The 23,123-nt window shown below is 35.0% G+C and overlaps 1 protein-coding gene across 1 annotated transcript in view; it reads left to right on the top strand.

The window, feature by feature from the left end:
* NEK1 (NIMA related kinase 1) overlaps nt 1-23,123 on the top strand; it is a 240,752-nt gene that overhangs the window by 56,712 nt on the left and 160,917 nt on the right. The window contains 4 exon segments of the mRNA XM_079142970.1: nt 5,762-5,821; nt 6,051-6,110; nt 6,205-6,252; nt 6,498-6,572. Of these exon segments, the coding sequence (XP_078999096.1) occupies nt 5,762-5,821; nt 6,051-6,110; nt 6,205-6,252; nt 6,498-6,572 (243 nt within the window).

Genomic DNA, 23,123 nt, shown 5'->3' with positions numbered 1-23,123 from the left:
CCGACCGCACAACTGTTAAGGAGGAAAGGTTTATTCCAGGGCTTGTGGTTTCAGAGGTCTTAGTTCATAGATGGCTGGCTCCATTCCTTGGGGCTCAAGGTGACGCTGAACATCATGGTGGGAGAGGGTGGTGGAGGGAAGCAACTTACATCACAGTGCTCAGGAAGCAGAGAGAGACTCCACTTGCCAGCTGTAAATAAATAAATATATATATATATGAATATATATATATATATATCCCAAAGCCTTGCCCCAATTACCACCTCCTCCAGCCACACCCTACCTGCCTTCAGTTACCACTCAGTTAATCCCATCAGGGATTAGTTCACTGATTAGGTTAAGACTCTAAAAACCCAATCATTTCTCCTCTGAACCTTCTTACCTTGTCTCACATGTGAGCTTCTGGGGGACACCTCACGTCCAAACCATAACAATTTATATATATTTTTCTTTTTACATAAAGTGTTTATATGAGAGTTTTTTGAAGTTTATAGAAATAAACCTGTAAAAAACATAACATTTCAAAAGATTTGCTGATGTTTCAGTGTTTTAAGGTAATTTGAACAGTGTGCAGTGCCACATTTGTGGCCAGTGATGTTATATAATTATTGTGTTTACCTAAATCTGAAATTCACCAAAATCAAGATAATCAGTTATATATTATTTTTAAAAGACAACCAAAAAGTTTTTGTGAGTATTCATAGTAACAAAGGAGGAAAATCAGATCAGAAAACCATAGGTGATTATTGGAACCTAATAGCATTTTCTAACAATGAAAATCAACTTTAGTGCTCAGGTAATGTAGTGGCTCTATATTTATATAAAGTTTTTCTTTTTAATAAAGCTCCTGAGTAACACTGTCACTAGTTTATTTCCCTGCTACTTTTGATGCTGGGGTTTTAACACAGGGTCTCACATATGGTAGGACAGCATTCTACTACTGGTCTATAACTCTACCTGCTGTATCCGCTAATTTAAATTCTATATACATAGAACATGCCTGAAAATGTTAACTGTGTTTGTAATATCATGAAGAACCATATCTACAATTTTTATTTCTTGTGTTTCAAGAATAGCGTTCCCAGAGATCTCTCATATCTATTTTAAAACGGGGTTGCTATCCACTAATTGTGGCAGAACCATTTTAGTGAATAAACTGCATGACTTTTTATGAAACTTTGGACTTTGTGTATGCGTGCATACATACCTTCTCTAAGTTCAGATGGGAACATATTTCTTACTGTGGGTTGCTTGTAGAAAAAGTTTGAAAGCCACTATTCTTTAAATCTTTCAGTATTCATTTAATCAACTCTAGTGTCTTTTTCTGGGGTTAAGTGGTTAGTTTAAGTGGAAGCTGAATTGAAATAACTAACCAAAATTGGAAGTTAGAAGTTAGGAACTAGTAATACAGTGAAGTGGTGTGGTGTGATAGTTCTGGCAATCCACTGCTTGGATTATTTTGTCAGGCAGTCTTGAGAGTGGAATCAGGTTTGACATTTAATACTGTTTATTACAGTATGGCTTTGAGGTAAAAGAGATTGGTTTATGATGGGCATTTAGTAAAAATGCCAAAGCATATTAGAATCGTTATTCTCTTCTTATAAGTTTATCAACCAACTGGATGGTGTTATATATTTTATCATTTTCTTTTAAATAATACTGGACTCATTAAATAATATATTCATTGAAGCAAAATGGTTTCATTTCATAAAATGAAAAATATAGTCAGCCCTTGGTATATCTTCTGAGAATTGGTTTCAGGACCCCCTGCAAATACTCAAATCCACAGATGATTCAAGTCCTTCATATAAAATGACATAGTGTTTGCATATAACATCTATACAGCCTTCCGTGTATTTAATTTTTAAATTTTTTTAGTTGTAGATGGATACAATACCTTTATTTATTTTTATGTGGTGCTGAGGAATGAACCGAGTGCCTCACGCATGCTAGGCAAGTGCTCTACCCCTGAGATACAACCCCAGCCCTTGTTCCATGTATTTTAAATCATTTTTAAATTACTTATAATACCTAATACAATGCAAGTGCTAATGTAAATAGTTGTTACACTGTATTGTTTAGGGAATAATAACAAGAAAAAAACATTTGGACATATTCAGTATGAATACATTTTTAAAAAATGTTTTGGATCTGTGGTTGGTTGAATGTGCAGATATGGAACCCACAGATGTGGAGGATGTGCTCTATATAGTTTACATTATTTATCATGCTGCACTTTTAAGCAGAAAATTTAAATATCTTTTTGAATTTTTTTCACTACAAGTAAACTTTTGTGTCTTTGCAGGTTGGTTGGTTGGTTGGTTGGTTTTTTGGTACCAGGAATTGAACTCAGGATTGCTTTATCACTGAGACATATCCCTATCCCTTTAGTTTTTGTTTTGAAAGAGGGTCCCCACTAAGTTGCTATGACTGGCTTTGAATATATGATCCTTTTGCCTTAGTCTCCCAAGCTGCTAGGATAAAAGTTGTGGGTCACCACACCTGGCTGTAGTTATTTTTTATATATTGTAAGCAATATAATTTAACAGATATAGTTTCAAAATTAACCTTATTAATTTTGTAACGTATGGGTGTCATTTTTATTTTGTAATAGTCTGAATTTGCTTTTCAGAATTTTAGTGACTACCTGCGTTTGTCATTCTACAAAATTTAGAATGAATACAATGAATAGTATTTAAAAGTATTTTTTCTTTTTCTTTTCTTTTCTTTTCTTTTTTTTTTTTTTTTTTTTTTTTTTTGCGGTACTGGGGATCAAACCCAGGGCTTTGTGCTTGTAAGGCAAGCACTCTACCAACTGAGCTATCTCCCTAGCCCCAAAAAGTATTTTTTCATAACATTAACTTTTGCTAAAATATAGCTCCTATTAAAAGAGTTTTTACTGCATGATTTAATCAAATGTTGGATTGTCTGAATAATAATGTAAATGACCATGAAGAATCTTTTAGCCAAAGTAATTTTTTAAAATAGCATTTGCTTTCCTTTGTTCTGAAACCCAACACAGATAAAAATTTTTGTATGGTATTCTTCTTAAATACCATTTCTTCTGTAACCAAGAAATGTAAAACTGGTATATGATAGATAAATTTTTCCATAAAAAAGTTTATCTTATTTGGTATATAGAATTGTATGAATCATATTTTGAATTGTTGGGAAAATGGATTATACATTAATGACTTAACCTTTATTACAAAATTGGATAGTTAACAGAATAAAAACAAAAGAAAATCATAAGTCTGTTATGCTTATGAGCACACATGAAGAAATCTTAAAGAATTAAAAATGACAACTAAAACCAAGCAAGTTATCAAATGAGTAATGAGTATAAGATAGGACTTATTTTAGAAATATAAGGATGAATCAGCAATAGGAAACTTGATTATTAGAATTTTACTGCGTTACTAGAGGAGAAAACCTTATATCTTTATTTTGAAAACTTCTTTGATTTAAAAGACAAAACTCAAGCTAATACAGTGTTAAACACACACACACACAAACAAGCAATCTATAAAAGGCATTATATATAATGATGAGAAATTGGAAACATTAAAGTCAGGAATAAGACACAGGTGTTTTTATTATCATTGTCATCATTAAATGTTTTGCCAAAGGTCTTAGTCAATGAAATTACAAGGAAAAATTAGAAACATAAATATTAGAAGAGAGAGCATAGACATTATTTGTAGAAAATATGATTACCATTTAGAAATTTTTAATGAAACAGCAGAAAACTCAATGAATTCAATGAAGTGGGCAGATAGAAGATCAACATTCAAAAATGAATAATTGGCTAGAAAATGAAAAGAAATAGTAACCCCTGTACCATACTTCAGACTAGACCTTATAAGAAAGGTACAAGATAATTGTGAAAGAAAAGAATCTATATCATTATACCATATGTCAATGAAGAAAACAAATGTTGATACAAACAACACAGGGCAAATCTTGAAAACAATGTTGATCAAAAGAAGCAAGAGCTGAAAGAATATGTATTATATGATTCCATTTTTGTAAAACAAAAAAACTATATTACATTTTTTAGTCGGGCTTAAAATAATATGGGAAACCAAGAGAATGGTAATAGCAGAAGTCACAATAGCAGCCACCTCAGTAGGAAAGGTAGGAAGGGCACTGGAAGGGCACTTAGAGGACTTCTGAGTTTTGGCAGTATTCTGTTTCCTGCCTTGGATGGTGATTACATGGATATTTCCTTTGATATGAACTAAATCTCTGTCTTTTATCTGCTTTTCTACGGGTGACTTTATGTCACAGTTAAAAAGAAGAAGGGAAAAGAGGAGATGGATAAGTGAACAGAATAGAAAATTCCATAAACTGATATGTGTTTGTGGTGTGTGTGTGTGTGTGTGTGTGTGTGTGTGTGTGTGTGTGTGGTGGTGGTGGTGGTGGTGTTATTGTATGATAAATTAGGCCTTTCAAATCAGTGGGGAAAGAGATTTCTCAGTAAATGGTTGAGATTATTGGACTTTCTGAAGGAAAAAAAAAAGATTCCTACTCATTCCGTGATCAAAATGTATTTCAAATAAAGATCTAAATATAAAAAGGATTAAAATTTACAATGTCTTCCTATGAAGATAGACTAGACATATGCCATAAAGAGAAAGATAGGTGGATTTAACTATATTTAAATTATTAACTTTTGTGCAGTAAAAGAATAGACAGGCCTTAAAATAAAGAAGTGAGAAAAATATTTTAAAACATCTATAATAGACAGTCTTACTTTCCATAATATAGCCTCCTATAATTGTACAGCCCCCAAATTAGGTCAATAATTCATACATATAAGAAGAAATGAACATTATCTAATATACTAGAAAATATTCTTAGCCTTTTCAAGAAGCAGAATTTCAAGACAGTCTGAAAATTCAATGTGTATGAGAATGTGGAGAAATGTATGGAAGTATAAATTGGTACAACATCTTGGGAGGCCAGTTGTTTTCAACATTGAAATTATGCTTTTTATACTATATTTCCGTTTCTAAAAACATTGTCCTTTAAAAGATACAACAAGAAGATGTATGTACAAAGAAGTTCCTTTTGGCATATAAGGAAGGAGAATTTCAGAACCAGCCCAATGGCTATTGCTTAGAGGAATGGTGAAATAACTTAGAGCCACATGTGGAATATTGCCATTGTTAGTTTGCTTACCATGATGTAGAACTGCACATTGTTCTTTAACAAATTTTTCAATATAATAATACATTTTATTACATTTATGTGAAAATCATAAAAAGCTAAAATTCTGTATATGTGCATAGCTATATATATTTAAATACATAAAAAATGAAATGTACTCATGAAAATATTGGAATGGGAAGTGAAGTAGACTTTGAATTTTGATTCTTATTTGAATTTTATTAGTGAACATACACTATTGTGAAATTTCCAAAGAAAACTATTATTGGCCTTTTTGTGATTATTGAACTTTTAAAATAATGTTTTATCATAATGTTAGAAAATTTACAATTAATATCCATATGCGAAGACAAAACTAATTGATAAATGGGGAAGAACTCTTTTCCACAGTATCTTTAAATCTACCATTTCTCTGTTTAGCAGAAAGGATTTCAAATACAGTGTGTTTCTTTTTTGTAAACATAATTTTTGAGAAAGTTATGTCAGTATTAATATTACCTGTTTCTTATTTTAAATTTTCTTAAGTTTGGAATTTTCAAATGAGTGTCTCAAAGTCTTTATCTAATTTGTAGTTTTACTTTTTGTCCAGACACATCCAACTCCAGTGAAGAAAGTAAATCCTGGAGAAGAAAGGAAGAAAATGTTTGAGGTATAAAGACATCTGTCTGCTTATTTTAAAGCTTTGCAAAAGTAATTATTAAAAAAAAAGAAACAAAATCTTACAATATAAAACCTCTAAACCTTTCCTCCTTATTCTTTCAAACAAAATAAGCATTTTTTTTTTTAATTTCCTTGGGCTTGCCCCTGCCATTGGCATATTAACTTTCCTGAAGAAAGTAGGAATTATTATCAGTAAAACTTATTATTTTTTCTTTAAGGAAGCAGCAAGAAAGAGAAGGCTGGAATGTATTGAAAAAGAGAAAAAGCAAAAGGATCAGGTAGTTTTTTTTTTTTTCTTATTTTTCTTCCTTTGCCATCTTGTAGATGAAAATAATTTTGAGTTCTAAGAAGTATGTCTTTAAATTATTACAGATTAGTTTAATGAAGGCTGAACAAATGAAAAGACAAGAAAAGGAAAGGGTAAGGGGGTAATTCATTTTTCTATGGTACATTTCTTCCTCTCCTCCACATATTTTTTTAAAGAAGTGCACTGAGCATGTACATGTATGTAACAACAAATCTTACCATCACGTATAATTATAATGTAGTAATAAAAAATAAGAGAAAAAATATACTGATTTCCATTTTATTGCTAAATATATTTCAGGTATTTATATTAAATACTTGAAATGGTGTTTTGTTTGTTTGTTTCTTTTCCCCAAAAGTTGGAGAGAATAAATAGGGCCAGGGAACAAGGATGGAAAAATGTGCTAAGTGCTGGTGGAAGCGGTGAAGTAAAGGTAGGTATTTAATACCAATATAGTTATATACTACTATTGTTATTTTCTCCAGTTTCACCTTCCTCTTTAAAATGCCTGTACTGGTTGCTCTTTTTTTTGTGTGCAAAGTTAATTTATATCTTGAAGCCTCCAACATTTATTACTTCTTAGCTTTCCTGTATTTATTTGATATGTAACTGATATTAACTCATATGTGATACTGAAAATGGCTTTAAAAAGTTTCATTTGAAGACTGATAATCCATTCCTGTTGGAGGAATCACAAATACAAATCAAATGAAAATGAAAGTTTGTCACTGTTTTTCATCTAGCCTTAGGAATTAACTTCTCAGAAGATCCTTATTAAATGTAGCCCCTGCCAGTCTCCAAATTTGTCTCCATCTCTTCCTTTCCATAACATTTAATGCAGTTTATGTGGAGCTTCTTTGTATGTAGCCTGCTGAATCTCTGGTTTTACCCTTGTGTTTTTCTTTCTGTCTGTCTCTCTTTTTGAGACAGGGCTAAGTTGCTGAGGCTGGCCTTGAACTTGTGACCCTCCTGCCTCAGCCTCCCTAGTTGCTGGGATTAAAGGTGTGCACCACCATGCCCATCTTGTGTTTCTCTTTACTAGATGGCACCCTTCCTTTCTTCCTTGAACTCATTCTTGCTCCTGTTCATTATTTAGTCAACTGAAAACTAGATTTATTTATTCAAACATTTCATTTGGGTGAATATAGACCATATAACACTGGGCAAGTTACTTAACTTTTCTGACCTACAGTTTCTTCATTAACTCTCCCCTACTTGAAACCCCCAGAGCTTGGCTAGCAAGGGCTCAGACAGTAATTTCCTTTTCCTATCTTTATTCTGTCAGTTTGAGCCTCGTTCATACTTCCTCTTTTGCTCACAGACCATCCCACCCAGTCTATTTATCTGTTTATGATAGGCCAGATTCTAAGATGGTTTCCAAGACTTCAAACCCATGGTGTACACACCTTGTATTCCCTCCCTTTGAATTATGAATGGAATCTGTTGCAGCTCCTTTGATTCAGTTTTGTAACAGGGGCAATGGTTATGGGATACTTGGTCCCATTGTTCTATTAATCTGTAAGACTCCCTCACAGCAGACTGGAAAGAAAAAAGAAGTCTGGAGAGATACTTCTGTTAGCTTGGAAGAGAGCAAATATTGATATGGCAAGAAAGTATAGGTAGTCTCTAGATGCTGATACTGGTCTCTGATAACTGGGAAGAAAATGGTATCCTTAGTTATAGGGCCACAGAGAAATGAATTCTGCCAAGAACCAGTGAACTTGGAAAAGATCTGAGCCTCAGATGGAAATTGCAACCCTGGCTGACATTTTGATTTCTGCCTGGTGAGATCCTGAGCTAAGTGTACCTATACTCCTGAGGCAGGGAAAATACTAAATGAATATTGTTTAAGCTGGTAAGTTTGTAATAATTTGTTGTTACACAGCAATATAAAGTGAATACACTGTTATTTCTCTATTATTTTATTTTCTGTAATTGAATTAACATGTCTTTAAATTCACCAGAACCATGCCCAGGTATATAGTATATAGGTACACAGTAGCTATTAATCAAGTTGACTTGACTACCATTCTTCTTTCTTTCCCCCAAAAGTTATGATTTAAATAAAAGTTTGCTTTCTTTGTTTTATCCACACATACGGTGCTGAATTTACATGTTTTTCAGTCTCTTGAGGTGCAGTTTTTCATATAACATATCAATAGTTCAGTGATAGTCATCCTTTCCAATTCTATATTAATGTAGACTTATACCATGTTTTCAGTAATTCAGTGTTGTCTAATTAAACAGAACTTACTATTTCCTGAATGATACCGAATGACTCACACAGAATTTGGTCCATTCTAAAATCAGCTCACCCTTTGTCTTACCTAATTAGGAAGTGAAAACTTAACCAAAGTGTAGGACTTTGTTCAAGTCCATGGTAAGTGCTGAGGTGTTTAGGATTTTTCTCCTCCTCACGTATCTTTGTAATTAAGTGGGTTTTTTTCCCTGTAATGTCTAAAACAATATTTAATCCTGAAAGTTCAGTTTTATCAGTCTTTTTTTATTTGTTCTATTTAGTTATACATGACAGCTGAATGCATTTTGATTCATTGTATACACATGGAGTACAACTTTTCATTTGTCTGGTTATACACAATGTAGAGTCACACCTTTCACGCAATCATGCATGTTCATCGGGTAATGATGTCTGTCTCTTTCCACCATCTTTCCCATCCCCTTACCTCCCCCACTTCCCCTCATTCCCCTCTGCCTAATCCAAAGTTCCTCCATTCTTCCCTTACCGTCTCCCACATTATGTATCAGCAACCACAAATGAGAGAAAACATTTGGCCTTTGTTTTGGGGGATTGACTTATTTTGCTTAACATGATATTCTCCAACTCCATCTATTTACCTGCAAATGCAATAATTTTATTCTCCTTTAAGACTGAGTAATATTTTATTGTGTATGTATACCACAATTTCTTTATCCATTCATCTCTTGAAGGGCATCTGGGTTGGTTCCACAATTTAGCTATTGTGAATTGAGCTGCTGTAAACATTGATGTGGCTGCATCACTGTAGTATGCTGATTTTAAGTGCTTTGGGTATAAACCAAGGAGTGGGTTAGCTGGGTCAAATGGTGGTTCCATTCCAAGTTTTCTAAGGAATCTCCTTACTCCTCTCTAGAGAGGTACCAGTTTGCAATCCCACCAGCAGTGTATGAGTGTACCTTTTCCCCACATCCTCCCCAACACTTATTGTTGCTTATATTCTTGATAATTGCCATTCTAATTGGAGTGAGATGAAACCTTTGGGTAGTTTTGATTTGCATTTCTCTAATTACTAGAGATGTTGAACATTTTTTCATATATTTGTTGATGGATTGTATTTCTTCTGTGAAGTGTCTGCTCAGTTCTTTAGCCCATTTACTGATTGGGTTATATGTATTTTTGGTGTTAAGTTTTTTTGAGTTCTTTATAAATCCTAGGGATTAGTGCTCTATCTGAACTGCATGTGGTAAAGATTTTTTCCCACTCTGTAGGCTCTCTCTTCAATTTATTAATTGTTTCCTTTGCTGAGAAAAGCTTTTTAGTTTGAGTCCATCCCATTTATTGATTGTTGATTTTGTTTCTTGCACTTTGGGAATCTTGTTAAGGAAGTCTTGTCCTAAGCTAACATGATGAAGATTTGGGCCCACTTTTTCTTCTGTTTGGTGCAGGGTTTCTGGTCTGATTTCAAGGTCCTTGATCCATTTTGAGTTGAGTTTTGTGCAATGTGAGAGATAGGGGTTTAATTTCATTTTGCTGCATATGGATTTCCAGTTTTCCCAGCACCATTTGTTGAAGAGGCTATCTTTTCTCCATTGAATGTTTTTGGCACCTTTGTCTAGTATGAGATACCTGTACTTATGTGGGTTTGTCTCGATGTCCTCTACTCTGTACCATTGGTCTACCTGTCTACTTTGGTGCCAATATCATGCCATTTTTGTTAATATAGCTCCGTAGTATAGTTTAAGTACTGGTATTGCGATGCCTCCTACTTCACTCTTCTTGATAAGTATTGCTTTAGCTACTCTGGGTCTCTTATTTTTCCAAATGAATTTCATGATTGCTTGCTATATTTCTATGAGGAAAGATGTTGGGATTTCAATGGAATTGCACTGAATCTGTATAATACTTTTGGTAGTATGGCCATTTTGACAATATTAGTTCTGCCTATCCAAGAACATGGGAGATCTTTCTATCTTCTAAGGTTTTCTTTAATTTATTTCTTTAGTGTTTTGTAGTTTTCATTGTAGAGGTCTTTCACTTCTTTTGTTAGATTGATTCCCAAGTGGTTTTTTTTTTTTTTTTTTTTTTGAGGCTTTTGTGAATGGGGTAATAAAACAGTTTTTTGATAGCCATTTTGTGCATAATAGATTTTTGCTTCACTTTATACACTTCTGTAATGCTGTCCTTGAGAATTAATAAGCAGTTTATTTTCCATGAATTAAACAAATTCTACGCTTCTGTACTTATTCCTTAATTTGAAATATTAATCTCGTTAAGCTGTTTGATTTCTGCATTATTGCTAAGAAACTGGAGGCTCAATATATTATGAATCAAATTAAGGAAATTGCCCAAAGAAAGATGAAATCAAAAGTAAATATTAAGAGAAGTATTTCAAGATCAATATGATTCTTATACACTTTTTGGAAGTGGGGAGTACTGGGCATTGAATCCAAGGGAATTTTATCTTTAAGCTACATCTCCAGCCCTTTTTATTTTTCATTTTAAGACAGGGTCTTATTAAGTTGGAATTTGGAATCTTCCTGCCTCAACTTCATAAGTAGCCGAGATGACAGGCAGGTGCCACCATGACCAGCCAGTTACTACACATGTCTAAATAAGCATTGATATTCACAGTATAAATATTTAACTGACTTTATTTGATATTTACAAAATCTAGTATTTCTTTACATTACGTGTTTTTATTATTTTTCTTATGAATGTGTTTTTAGAAAATTGTGATATGTTCCACATGTATATTTTTAAATATCTGGTAATCATAATATCTAAGAGGTTTAAGATATATTATCATATTATTCACAGCATTAAAAAAGAATAGTGTGTTTATACATGTAACAACATGAATCCATCTCAAAAATATACCATGTTAAGGAAACCAGACAAAAGAATATATATTGTATGATTGTGTTTATATGAAATTATAGAAAAGGCAAATCCAAAATAGTGTCACCAAATGGGTCATTGGTTTCTGGCAGTAAGAGATCATTGACTGCAAAGTATATGAAGAAATTTTCTGGGATAATTGTCACTGGCAGTGTTTACATACCTGTATCCATTATCAAAATTCTTCAATCTGTGCTTAAAATTGGTGAATTGTATTATGTATAAGTCATGCCTTAATAAAGTTTATTTTTAAAAGATCACATTGCTTTAATATTCTAGTACAATATTTTCAGTTTTGTTTAGCATATAAGCCTTTTTTTAAAATTTTAATTTATTTTTATTATAAACAAATGGAATACATGTTGTTTCTGTTTATACATGGAGTAACAGCATACCATTTGTGTAATCATACATTTAGGTAGGATAATGATGTTTGATTCATTCTGTTATTTTTTCCTTCCCCCCCACCCCTCCCACTCCTCTTTTCCCTCTATACAGACCCTCCTTCCTCCATTCTTGCCCCCCTCCTATCCCCCATTATGTGTCATCATCCACTTATCAGTGAGATCACTGTCCTTTCGTTTTTTGAGATTGCCTTATCTCACTTAGCATGATATTCTCCAATTTCATCCATTTGCCTGCAAATGCCATAATTTTATTATTCTTTATAGCTGAGTAATATTCCATTGTATATATATACCACAGTTTCTTTATCCATTCATCAATTGAAGGACATCTAGGTTGGTTCCACAGTCTGGCTGTGGTGAATTGAGCACCTATGAACATTGATGTGGCTATATCTCTGTAGTATGCTGATTTTAAGTCCTTTGGGTATAGGCCGAGGAGTGGGATAGCTGGGTCAAATGGTGGTCCCATTCCAAGTTTTCTAAGGAATCTGCACACTGTTTTCCAGAGTGGCTGCACTAATTTGCAGCCCCACCAGCAATGTATGAGTGTACCTTTTTCCCCGCATCCTCTCCAACACCTATTGTTGCTTGTATTCTTGATAATCACCTTTCTAATTGGGGTGAGATGGAATCTTAGTGTAGTTTTGATTTGCATTTCTCTTATTACTAAAGATGGTGAACATATTTTCATATGTTTGTTGATTGCTTGTAGATCTTATGTGAAGTCTCTGTTCATATCCTTAGCCCATTTGTTGATTGGGTTATTTGTATTCTTGGTATAGAGTTTTTTGAGTTCTTTATATATTCTGGAAATTAGTGCTCTATCTGAAGTATCAGTGGCAAAGATATTCTCCCACTCTGTAGGCTCTCTCTTCGCATTACTGATAGTTTCCTTTGCTGACTGAAAGCTATTTAGTTTGAATCCATCCCAGTTATTGATTCTTGCTTTTATTTCTTGTGCTATGGGAGTCCTATTAAGGAAGTCTGATCCTAAGCCAACAAGGTGAAGATTTGGACCTACTTTTTCTTCTATAAGATGCAGGGTCTCTGGTCTGATTCCAAGGTCCTTGATTGATTGTGAGTTGATTTTTGTGCAGGGTGGGAGATAGGGGTTTAGTTTCATTCTGTGCATATGGATTTCCAGTTTTCCCAGCACCATTTGTTGAAGAGGCTATCTTTTCTCCATTGCATATTTTTGGCCCCTTTGTCTAGTATGAGAAAATTGTATTTATTTGGGTTTATGTCCATGTCCTCTATTCTGTACCATTGATCTACCTGTCTATTTTGGTGCCAATACCATGCCGTTTTTGTTACTATTCCTTTGTAGTAGAGTTAAAGTTCTACTATTGTCAAACCCCTGCTTCACTCTTCCTGCTAGGGATTGTTTTAGCTATTCTGGGTTTCTTATTTATTTGGGTTTGTCTTTGTGCCCTCTCTGTAACACTGATCTACCTGTCTATTTTGGTGCCAATACCATGCCTTCTTTGTTACTACTGCTTTGTAGTATAGTTGAAGATCTGGTATTGCGATACCTCCTGCTTCACTCTTTCTGCTAAGGATTGCTTTAGCTATTCTGGGTCTCTTATACTTCCAGATGAATTTCATGATTGCTATTTCTGTGAAGTATGCCATTGGGATTTTAATTGGAATTGCATTGATCTGCATAGCACTTTTGGTAGTATGGTCATTTTGACAATATTAATTCTGCCTATCCAAGAACATGGGAGATCTTTCCATCTTCTAAGGTCTTTCTCAATTTCTTTCATCAGTGTTTTGTAGTTTTCATTGTAGAGATCTTTTACCTCTTTTGATAGATTGAGTCCCAAGTATTTTTTTTTTTTTGAGGCTACTGCAAATGGAGTTGTTTTCCTCATTTCCCTTTCAGCTGTTTCGTCTCTCACATATAAAAATGCTTTAGATTTATGCGTGTTGATTTTATAGCCTGCTATTTTGCTGAATTCATTGATGAGGTCTAGAAGTTTTCTGGAGGAGTTTTTTGGATCCTCTAAATATAGAATCATGTCATCAGTAAATAGTGACAGCTTAAGTTCCTTTTTTCCTATTCATATCCCTTTAATATCTTTAGTCTGCCTAATTGCTCTGGCTAGAGTTTCGAGGACAGTGTTGAATAGAAGTGGTGAAAGAGGACATCCCTGTCTTGTTCCCATTTTTAAAGGGAATGCTTTCAGTTTTTCTCAATTAAGAATGACGTTGGCCATGGGCTTCACATAAATAGCCTTTACAATGTTCAGGTATGTTCCTACTATCCCTATTTTTTCTAGTGTTTTGAGAATGAAGGGTGTTGTATTTTGTTTAATGCTTTTTCTGTGTCAATTGAAATAACCATATGATTCTTATCCTTAAGTCTGTTGACATGATGGATTACATTTATTGATTCATGGATGTTAAACCATCCTTGCATTCCAGGGATGAACCCCACTTGATCGTGGTGCACAATGTTCTTAATATGCTTTTGGATACGGATTGCCAATATTTTGTTAAGGATCTTTGCATCTATATTGATCAAGGATATTTGTCTAGAGATCGAAGATGGCGGAATAGAGGTTGACTGCATCTCCCGTTGCTCCAGAACCCAGGATTCAAGAAGGGGAGGCAGTGAGAGACTCGGAATAACATATAGCCACGGGGTGAGTCTCTCCCATCAGGTGAAGCTCAGCCCAGGCAGCAGGCCCGGACAGGGGTGGCTTCTCACAGCAGGGAAGAGCAGCTAGAGTCTTCCCCAGGCACCCCTGCTCCCTCCTGTGGCAGGTTCCTTCCACAGCCAGCTTCTCAGAGCAGGCCGCCCAGTAAGAGCCTTTCCACACAGAGCTAGCTCCAACACCCAGACCCAGCGGCGGGCCCCGGCCCGCAGGCAGCTTCTGGGGCCAGGGCAGGGCAGCCAGAGACTTTCCCAATCAGCCCTGCTCCCTTTGGCAGCAGGCTCCTTCCACAGCCAGCTTCTTGGAGCAGGCCCCCCAGTGACAGCCTTTCCCCACAGAGCCAGCCCCAGCCCTGGAACCAGTAGCGGGCTAGGGGCAGCTTTCTTCAGAAGCACTGCATTATCAAGTTCCTCCAAGACTTCAGGCAACTGAAGGCTGGGAGGTGATATACTGGAAATCTACAGGGACACTATAAGCCAAAAGAGGAAATCTGCAATATCTCAGAGTCCCACTAATATCTGACCAATGTGAGAAAACAAGGGAAGAAAATGTCACAAACAAACCTAGAACTATAGCAATAAAACCCAATGAGAGCACAACAGAAAAAATGTCAGAAAAGTAGTTTAGAATGTACATAATTAAAACAATCAGAGAAGCAAACAAGGAGATGAAAGAGCAAATGCAGGCATTAAATGACAGCACCAATCAACAGTGAAAAGAGCAGATATGGGAAGCAAGAGATCATTTCAATAAAGAGTTAGAGATACTGAAAAAAAACAAACAAACAAACAGAAATCCTTGAAATGAAAGAAACAATAAACCAAGTTAAAAGCTCCATAGAAAGCATAACCAATAGGATAGAACACCTGGAAGACAGAACCTCAGACATTGAAGACAGAATATTTAATCTTGAAAACAAAGTTGACCAGAGAAGATGATAAGAAATCATGAACAGAAACTACAAGAATTATGGGATATCATGAAAAGGCCAAATTTAAGAATTATTGGGATTGAGGAAGGCTTAGAGAAACAAACCAAAGGAATGAACAATCTATTCAATGAAATAATATCAGAGAATTTCCCAGATCTGAAGAATGAAATGGAAAACCAGATAAAGGAGAAGCTTATAGGACTCCAAATATACAAAATTACAACAGATCCACACCAAAGCACATTATTATGAAAATATCTAACATACAAAATAAAGACAGAAATTTAAAGGCTGTGAGAGAAAAGAATCAAATTCATTCAGGGGGAAACCAATAAGAATATTAGCAGATTTTTCAATCCGGACCATAAATGCTAGAAGGGCCGGGAACAACATTTATCAAGCCCTGAAAGAAAACGGATGCCAACCAAGAATTTTATACCCAGCAAAACTTACTTTCAGATTTGACGACGAAATAAAATCCTTCCATGATAAAGAAAAGCTAAACGAATTTACAAAAAGAAAGCCGGCATTACAGAACATTCTCAGCAAAATATTCCATGAGGAAGAGATGAAAAACAATGATGCAAATCAGCAATGGGAGGAACTAGCCTAAAGGAATAGCCAAATAAAGGAGAAACGTAATCATGTCAAAAAACAAAAATGAGTCAAATGACTGGGAATACAAATCATATCACAATAATAACCCTGAATGTTAATAGCCTGAATTCATCAATCAAAAGACATATACTGGCAAGATTGGATTAAAAGGAAAAATCCAACAATATGCTGCCTGCAAGAGACTCATCTCATAGAAAGAGATACCCATAGACTGAAGGTGAAAGGATGGGAAAAAACATACCATGCTCATGGACACAGCAAAAAAGCTGGAGTATTCATTCTCATTTCAGATAATGTGGACTTCAAGCCAAAACTAGTCAGAAGGGATAAAGAAGGACATTACATACTGCTTAAGGGAAGCATAAATCAGCAAGACATAACAATCATAAATATCTATGCCCCGAACAATGGCTCATCCATGTACATGAAACAAATCCTTCTCAATTCCAGAAATCAAATAGACCACAACACAATAATACTAGGCAATTTTAACAGACCTGTCTCACCACTGGATAGATCTTCCAAACAAAAATTGAATAAAGAAATTATAGATTTCAATAACACAATCAACAATTTAGACTTAACCAACATATATAGAATATACCATCCAACAAAGAACAAATACACTTTCTTCTAGCAGCACATGAATCCTTCTCTAAAATAGGCCATATTTTATGCCACAAAGCTACTGTTAGCATATACAAGAAGATATAGTACCTTGTATCTATCAGATCATAATGGATTGAAATTAGAAATAAATGACAAAATAAAAAACAAACTTCTCCAATTCCTGGAGATTAAATAATACACTACTATATGATAAATGGATTACAGAAGACATCAGGAGGGAAATAAAAAAATTCTTAGAAGTAAACGAGAACAAAGACATTATATCAAAATCACTGGGACACCGTGAAAGCAGTACTTAGAGGAAGATTTATTTCATGGGGCGCATTCAAAAAAAGAAGTAAAAAACAAATAAACGACGTAACACTACAGCTCAAAGCCTAGAAAAAGAAGAGCACACCAACACCAAAAGTAGTAGAAGGCAGGAAATAGTTAAAATCAGAGCCGAAATCAACGAAAATGAAACAAAAGAAACAATAGGAAAATTAACAAAATAAATACTTGGTTCTCTGAAAAAATAAACAAAATTGATAAACCCTTAGCCACACTAACAAAGAGGGAGAAAACTGATATTAGTAAAATTCAGAATGAACAAGGAAATATCACAATAGACACGAGTGAAATACAAAACATAATTAGAAGCTATTTTGAAAATCTATATTCCAACAAAACAAAACCTGGAAGACATCAGGTTTCTAGAGACATATGAATTACGTACACTAAATGAGGAGGACATACACAACTTAGATAAATCAATTTCTAGCAAAGAAATAGAAGAGGTCATCAAAAGCCTACCAAAAAAGAAAAGTCCAGGACCAGATGGGTTCTCAGCCGAGTTCTACAAAACCTTTAAAGAAGAGCTCATTCCAATACTTCTCAAAGTATTCCATAAAATAGAAGAGGAGGGAACCCTCCCAAACTCATTCTATGAAGCCAATAACACCCTGATACCAAAACCAGACAGAGACACATCGAGGAAAGAAAATTTCAGACCAATATCTTTAATGAACATCAACGCAAAAATTTTCAACAGTATTTTAGCAAATTGCATCCAAAAATATATTAAAAATATAGTGTGCCATGATCAAGTGGGTTTTATCCCAGGAATGCAAGGTTGGTTCAACATCAGGAAATCAATAAATGTAATTCACCATATCAAACTTAAAGTCAAGAATCACATGATTATTTCAATAGGTGCAGAAAAAGCATTTGATAAAATACAGCACCCCTTCATGCTCAAAACACTAGAAAAAATAGGGATAGTGGGAACATTCCTTAACATTGTAAAGGCTATCTATGCTAAGCCCATGGCCAATATCATTCTAAATGGTGAAAAACTGAAAACATTCCCCCTAAAAACTGGAACAAGGCAGGGATGCCCTCTTTCACCACTTCTATTTAACATCGTCCTTGAAACTCTAGCCAGAGCAATTAGACGAACCAAAGAAATTAAAGGGATATGAATAGGAAAAGAAGAACTCAAACTATCCCTGTTCGCTGATGACATGATTATATATTCAGAGGAACCAGAAAATTCCACCAGAAAACTTTTAGAACTTGTAAATGAATTCAGTAAAGTAGCAGGTTACAAGATCAATGCTCATAAATCCAATGCATTTTTGTACATAAGTGATGAATCTTCAGAAAGAAAAGTTAGGAAAACTACCCCATTCACAATAGCCTTGAAAAAAATAAAATACTTGGGAATCAATCTAACAAAAGAGGTGAAAGACCTCTACAGTGAGAACTACAGAACACTAAAGAAAGAAATTAAAGAAAACCTTAGAAGATGGAAAGATCTCCCATGTTCTTGGATAGGCAGAATTAATATTGTCAAAATGGCCATACTACCTAATGTGCTATACAGATTCAGTGCAATTCCATTTAAAATTCCAATGATGTACCTTGCAGAAATAGAGCAAGCAATTATGAAATTCATCTGGAAGAATAAGAAACCCAGAATAGCTAAAGCAATCCTTAGCAGGAAGAGTGAAACAGGGGGTATTGCAATACCAGATCTTCAACTCCACTACAAAGCAATAGTAACAAAAATGGCATGATATTGGTACCAAAATAGAAAGATAGATCAATGGTACAGAATAGAGGACATGGACACAAACCCAAATAAATAAAATTTTCTCATACTAGACAAAGGTGCCAAATATGCAATGGAGAAAAGATAGCCTCTTCAACAAATGGTACTGGGAAAACTGGAAATCCATATGCAACAGTATGAAACTAAACCCCTATCTCTCACCCTGCACAAAACTCAACTCAAAATGGATCAAGGACCTCGGAATCAGACCAGAGACCCTGCATTTTACAGAATAAAAAGTAGGTCCAAATCTTCAACATGTCGGCTTAGGATCAGACTTCCTTATGGGACCCCCTTAGCACAAGAAATAAAAGCAAGAATCAATAAGTAGGATAGAGTCAAACTAAAAAGCTTTCAGTCAGCAAAGGAAACTATGAGTAATGTGAAGAGAGAGCCTACAGAGTGGGAGAATATCTTTGCCACTTGTACTACAGATAGAGCACTAATTTCCAGAATATATAAAGAACTCAGAAACTCTACACCAAGAATACAAATAACCCAATCAACAAATGGGCTAATGAAATGAACAGACACTTCACAGAAGAAGATGTACAAGCAATCAACAGATATATGAAAAAATATTCACCATCTTTAGTAATGAGAGAAATGCAAATCAAAACTACACTAAGATTCCATCTCACCCCAATTAGAATGGCGATTATCAAGAACACAAGCAACAATAGGTGTTGGCGAGGATGTGGGGGAAAAGGTACACTCATACATTGCTGGTGAGATTGCAAATTAGTGCAGCCACTCTGGAAAGCAGTGTGGAGATTCCTCAGAGAGCTTGGAATGGAACCACCATTTGACCCAGCTATCCCACTCCTTGGCCTATACCCAAAGGACTTAAAATCAGTATACTACAGCCACATCAATGTTCATTGCTGCTTAATTCACCATAGCCAGATTGTGGAACCTAGATGCCCTTCAGTTGATGAATGGATAAAGAAACTGTGGCATATATATACAATGGAATATTACTCCACCATAAAGAATGATAAAATTATGGCATTTGCAGGAAAATGGATGAAATTGGAGAATATCATGCTAAGTGGGATAAGCCAATCTCAAAAAACCAAAGGACAAATGATCTCACTGATAAGTGGGTGATGACATATAATGGGGGGTGGGAGGGTTTAGCGTTAGGGTTAGGGTTAAGTTTAGGGTTAGGGTTAGGGAGGGGGGCAAGGATGGAAGAAGAAAGGACTGTATAGAGGGAAAAGAAGGGTGGGTGGGGTTGGGAGGAAGGGGGAAAAATGGCAGAATGAATCAGACAAGATTGCCCTGTGTAAATTTATGATTACAGGAATGGTATGCCTTTACTCCATGTACAGAGAATCAAAATGTATCCCATTTGTTTACAATTAAAAAAAAAAAAAAAAGAAAAGAATATTGGTCTAAAATTTTCTTTCCTTGATGTGTCTTTTCCTGGTTTGGGTATGAGGGTGATATTAGCTTCAGAGAATGAGTTTAGTAGGGTACCCTCCTTTTCTATTTCCTGGAATACTTTGAAAAGTATTGGAATGAGATCTTCTTTGAAGGTCTTGTAGAACTCAGCTGAGAATCCGTCTGGTCCTGGGCTTTTCTTGGATGGTAGGTTTTTAATGGTTTCTTCTATTTCATTGCTTGATATTGATCTGTTTAAATTGTGTATGTCCTCCTGGTTCAGTTTGGGAGGAGGATATGTCTCTAGAAATTTGTCAATGTCTTCGGTAGATTCTGTTTTGTTGGAATACAGATTTTCAACGTAGCTTCTAATTATGTTATGTATCTCAGTGGTGTCTGTTGTGATATTTCCTTTTTCATCATGAATTTTAGTAATTTTAGTATCCTCTCTCCTTCTCTTTGTTAGTGTGGCTAAGGGTTTGTCTATTTTGTTTACTTTTTCAAGAAACCAACTTTTTGTTTTCTCAATTTTTTCGACTGTTTCTTTTGTTTCAATTGCATTAATTTGAGCTCTGATTTTAATTATTTCCCGTCTTCTACTACTTTTGCTGTTATTCTGTTCTTCTTTTCCTAGGGCTTTGAGCTGTAATGTTAGGTCATTTAGTTGTTGACTTTTCATTCACTTCTGGAATGCACTCTGTGCAATGAATTTTCCTCTTAGTCCTGCTTTCATAGGGTCCCAGAATTTTTGATGTTGTATCATCATTCTCATTGACCTCTAAGAATTTTTTTTATCTCCTTCCTGATGTTTTCTGTTATCCATGTTTCATTCAGTAGCATATTATTTAGTCTCCAGGAGTTGGAGTAATTTGTTTTTTATTTTGTCATTGATTTCTACTCTCAGTCCATTATGATCTGATAGAACACAAGGCACTATCTCTATTTTTTTGCATTTCCTAAGGGCTGCTTTGTGGCATAACATATGGTCTATTTTCGAGAAGGTTCCATGTGCTGCTGAGAAGAAAGTGAATCCACTCTTTGATGGATGGAACGTTCTATATATGTCTATTAAGTCTAGGTTATTGATTGTGTTATTGCGTTCTATGGTTTCTTTCGTTGGTTTTTGTTTGGAATATCTATCTAGTGGTGACAGCAGTGCGTTAAAGTCACCCAGAATTATTGTGTTATGGTCTGTGTGATTCCTGAAATTGAGAAGGATTTGTTTGATGAACAGGGATGCACCATTGTTTGGGGCATAAATATTTACTATCGTTATGTCTTCCTGATTTATGGTTCCCTTAAGCAGTATGCAATGTCCTTCTTTATCCCTTCTGACTAACTTTGGCTTTAAGTCCACTTTATCTGATATAAGGATGGAAACCCCCGCTTTTTTACTGAGTCCATGTGCATAGTAGGTTTTTTCCCATCCTTTCACCTTTAGTCTGTGGATGTCTTTTTCTATGAGATGAGGCTCTTGCAGGCAGCATATTGTTGGATCTTTCTTTTTAATCCATTCTTCCAGTCTGTGTCTTTTGATTGATGCGTTTAGGCCATTAACGTTCAGGATTATTATTGAGATATAATTTGTATTCCCAGTCATTTGGCTTATTTTTGGTTTTTAAGTTGGCTTGGTTTCTTCTTTGAGTGGTTTTTCTCTAAGGTAGCTCCTCCCTTTGTTGACCTACATTGTTGTTTTTCATTTCCTCCTCATGGAATATTTTGTTGAGAACATTCTGTAGTACAGGCTTTCTATTTGTAAATTCTTTTAACTTTTGTTTATCATGGAAAGATTTTATTTCATCTTCAAATCTGAAGGTTAGTTTTGCTGGGTACAGGATTCTTGGTTGGCAGCCATGTTCTTTCAGAGCTTGAAAAATGTTGTTCCAGGCCCTTCTAGCTTTTAGAGTCTGGATTGAGAAGTCGGCTGCTATCTGTATTGGTTTCCCCCTGAATGTAATCTGATGCTTTTCTCTCGCAGCCTTCGAAATTGTATCTTTATTTTGAATGTTAGGCATTTTCATTATAATGTGCCTTGGTGTGGATCTGTTGTGATTCTGTGCATTTGGTGTTCTGTAAGCCTCTTGTATTTGATTTTCCATTTCATTCTTCAGGTTTGGGAAATTTTCTGATACTGTTTCATTGAATAGGTTGTTCATTCCTTTGGTTTGTATCTCTGTGCCTTCCTCAATCCCAAGAATTCTTAAATTTGGTCTTTTCATGATGTCCCATAGTTCTTGGAGATTCTATTCATGATTTCTTACCATCTTCTCTGTTTGGGCAACTTTATTTTCAAGATTAAATATCTTGTCTTCATTGTCTGAGGTTTGTCTTCCAAGTGGTCTAGTCTTTTGGTGATGCTTTCTATTGAGTTTTTTATTTGGTTTATTGTTTACTTCATTTCAAGGATTTCCATTTGTTTTTTTTTTGGAGAATCTCTATCTTTTGGTTGAAATGATCTTTTGCTTCCTGCAGTTGCTCTTTCAACTGCTTATTGGTATTATCATTCATTGCCTGCTTTTGCTCCCTTCACTCATCCTTTGCTTCGCAAATCATCTTAATTATGTATAATCTGAAGTCCTTTTCTGACATTTCTTCTACCATACTGTTAGTGGATTCCATTAATATAGAATCTAGATTTGTTTGGATCATTTTCTTCCCTTGTTTTTTCATGTTGTTCATGTATCTTCCCCTCTAGCAGTGCAGATCTGGGGTATTGCAGATTTCCCCATATAGGCTTATAGTGGCCCTATAGGTTTCCAAAACCTTTTCTTTAAGGGGAGATCAATATTAGCAGTGCCCAATTCAGACACTATGCAATCCTAGACGAAATAGCCCCTATGAGGACAATAACAAAATTGTCATAATAAACAGAATGAGTTCAAGTATTATCTTCAATAAAACAAACAGATTTGCAATAAGGTCTGCAGTTTCTAGTGGAGGACAAAGAGGATGCAGAGGGATGTAGAATGTGGCTGTTAATGGGATAATAAAAGATTTTACAGAAGTTCTAGAACATAGAAAGGATGAGAGTGTCATCAAAAGAAATTGGATGTTAGCATGCAAAAAAGGGAGAAAGAAACTCTGAGGGAACAGGTAAACAAAAGGAAAAGAGAGCAAGAAAAGTAAAGAAATAAAAACTTAAAT

This window comes from Sciurus vulgaris (assembly GCF_902686455.1).
Source record: "Sciurus vulgaris genome assembly, chromosome: 5".
Lineage (NCBI taxonomy): Eukaryota > Metazoa > Chordata > Mammalia > Rodentia > Sciuridae > Sciurus > Sciurus vulgaris.
This window is presented reverse-complemented; position numbering and strand designations above follow the sequence as displayed.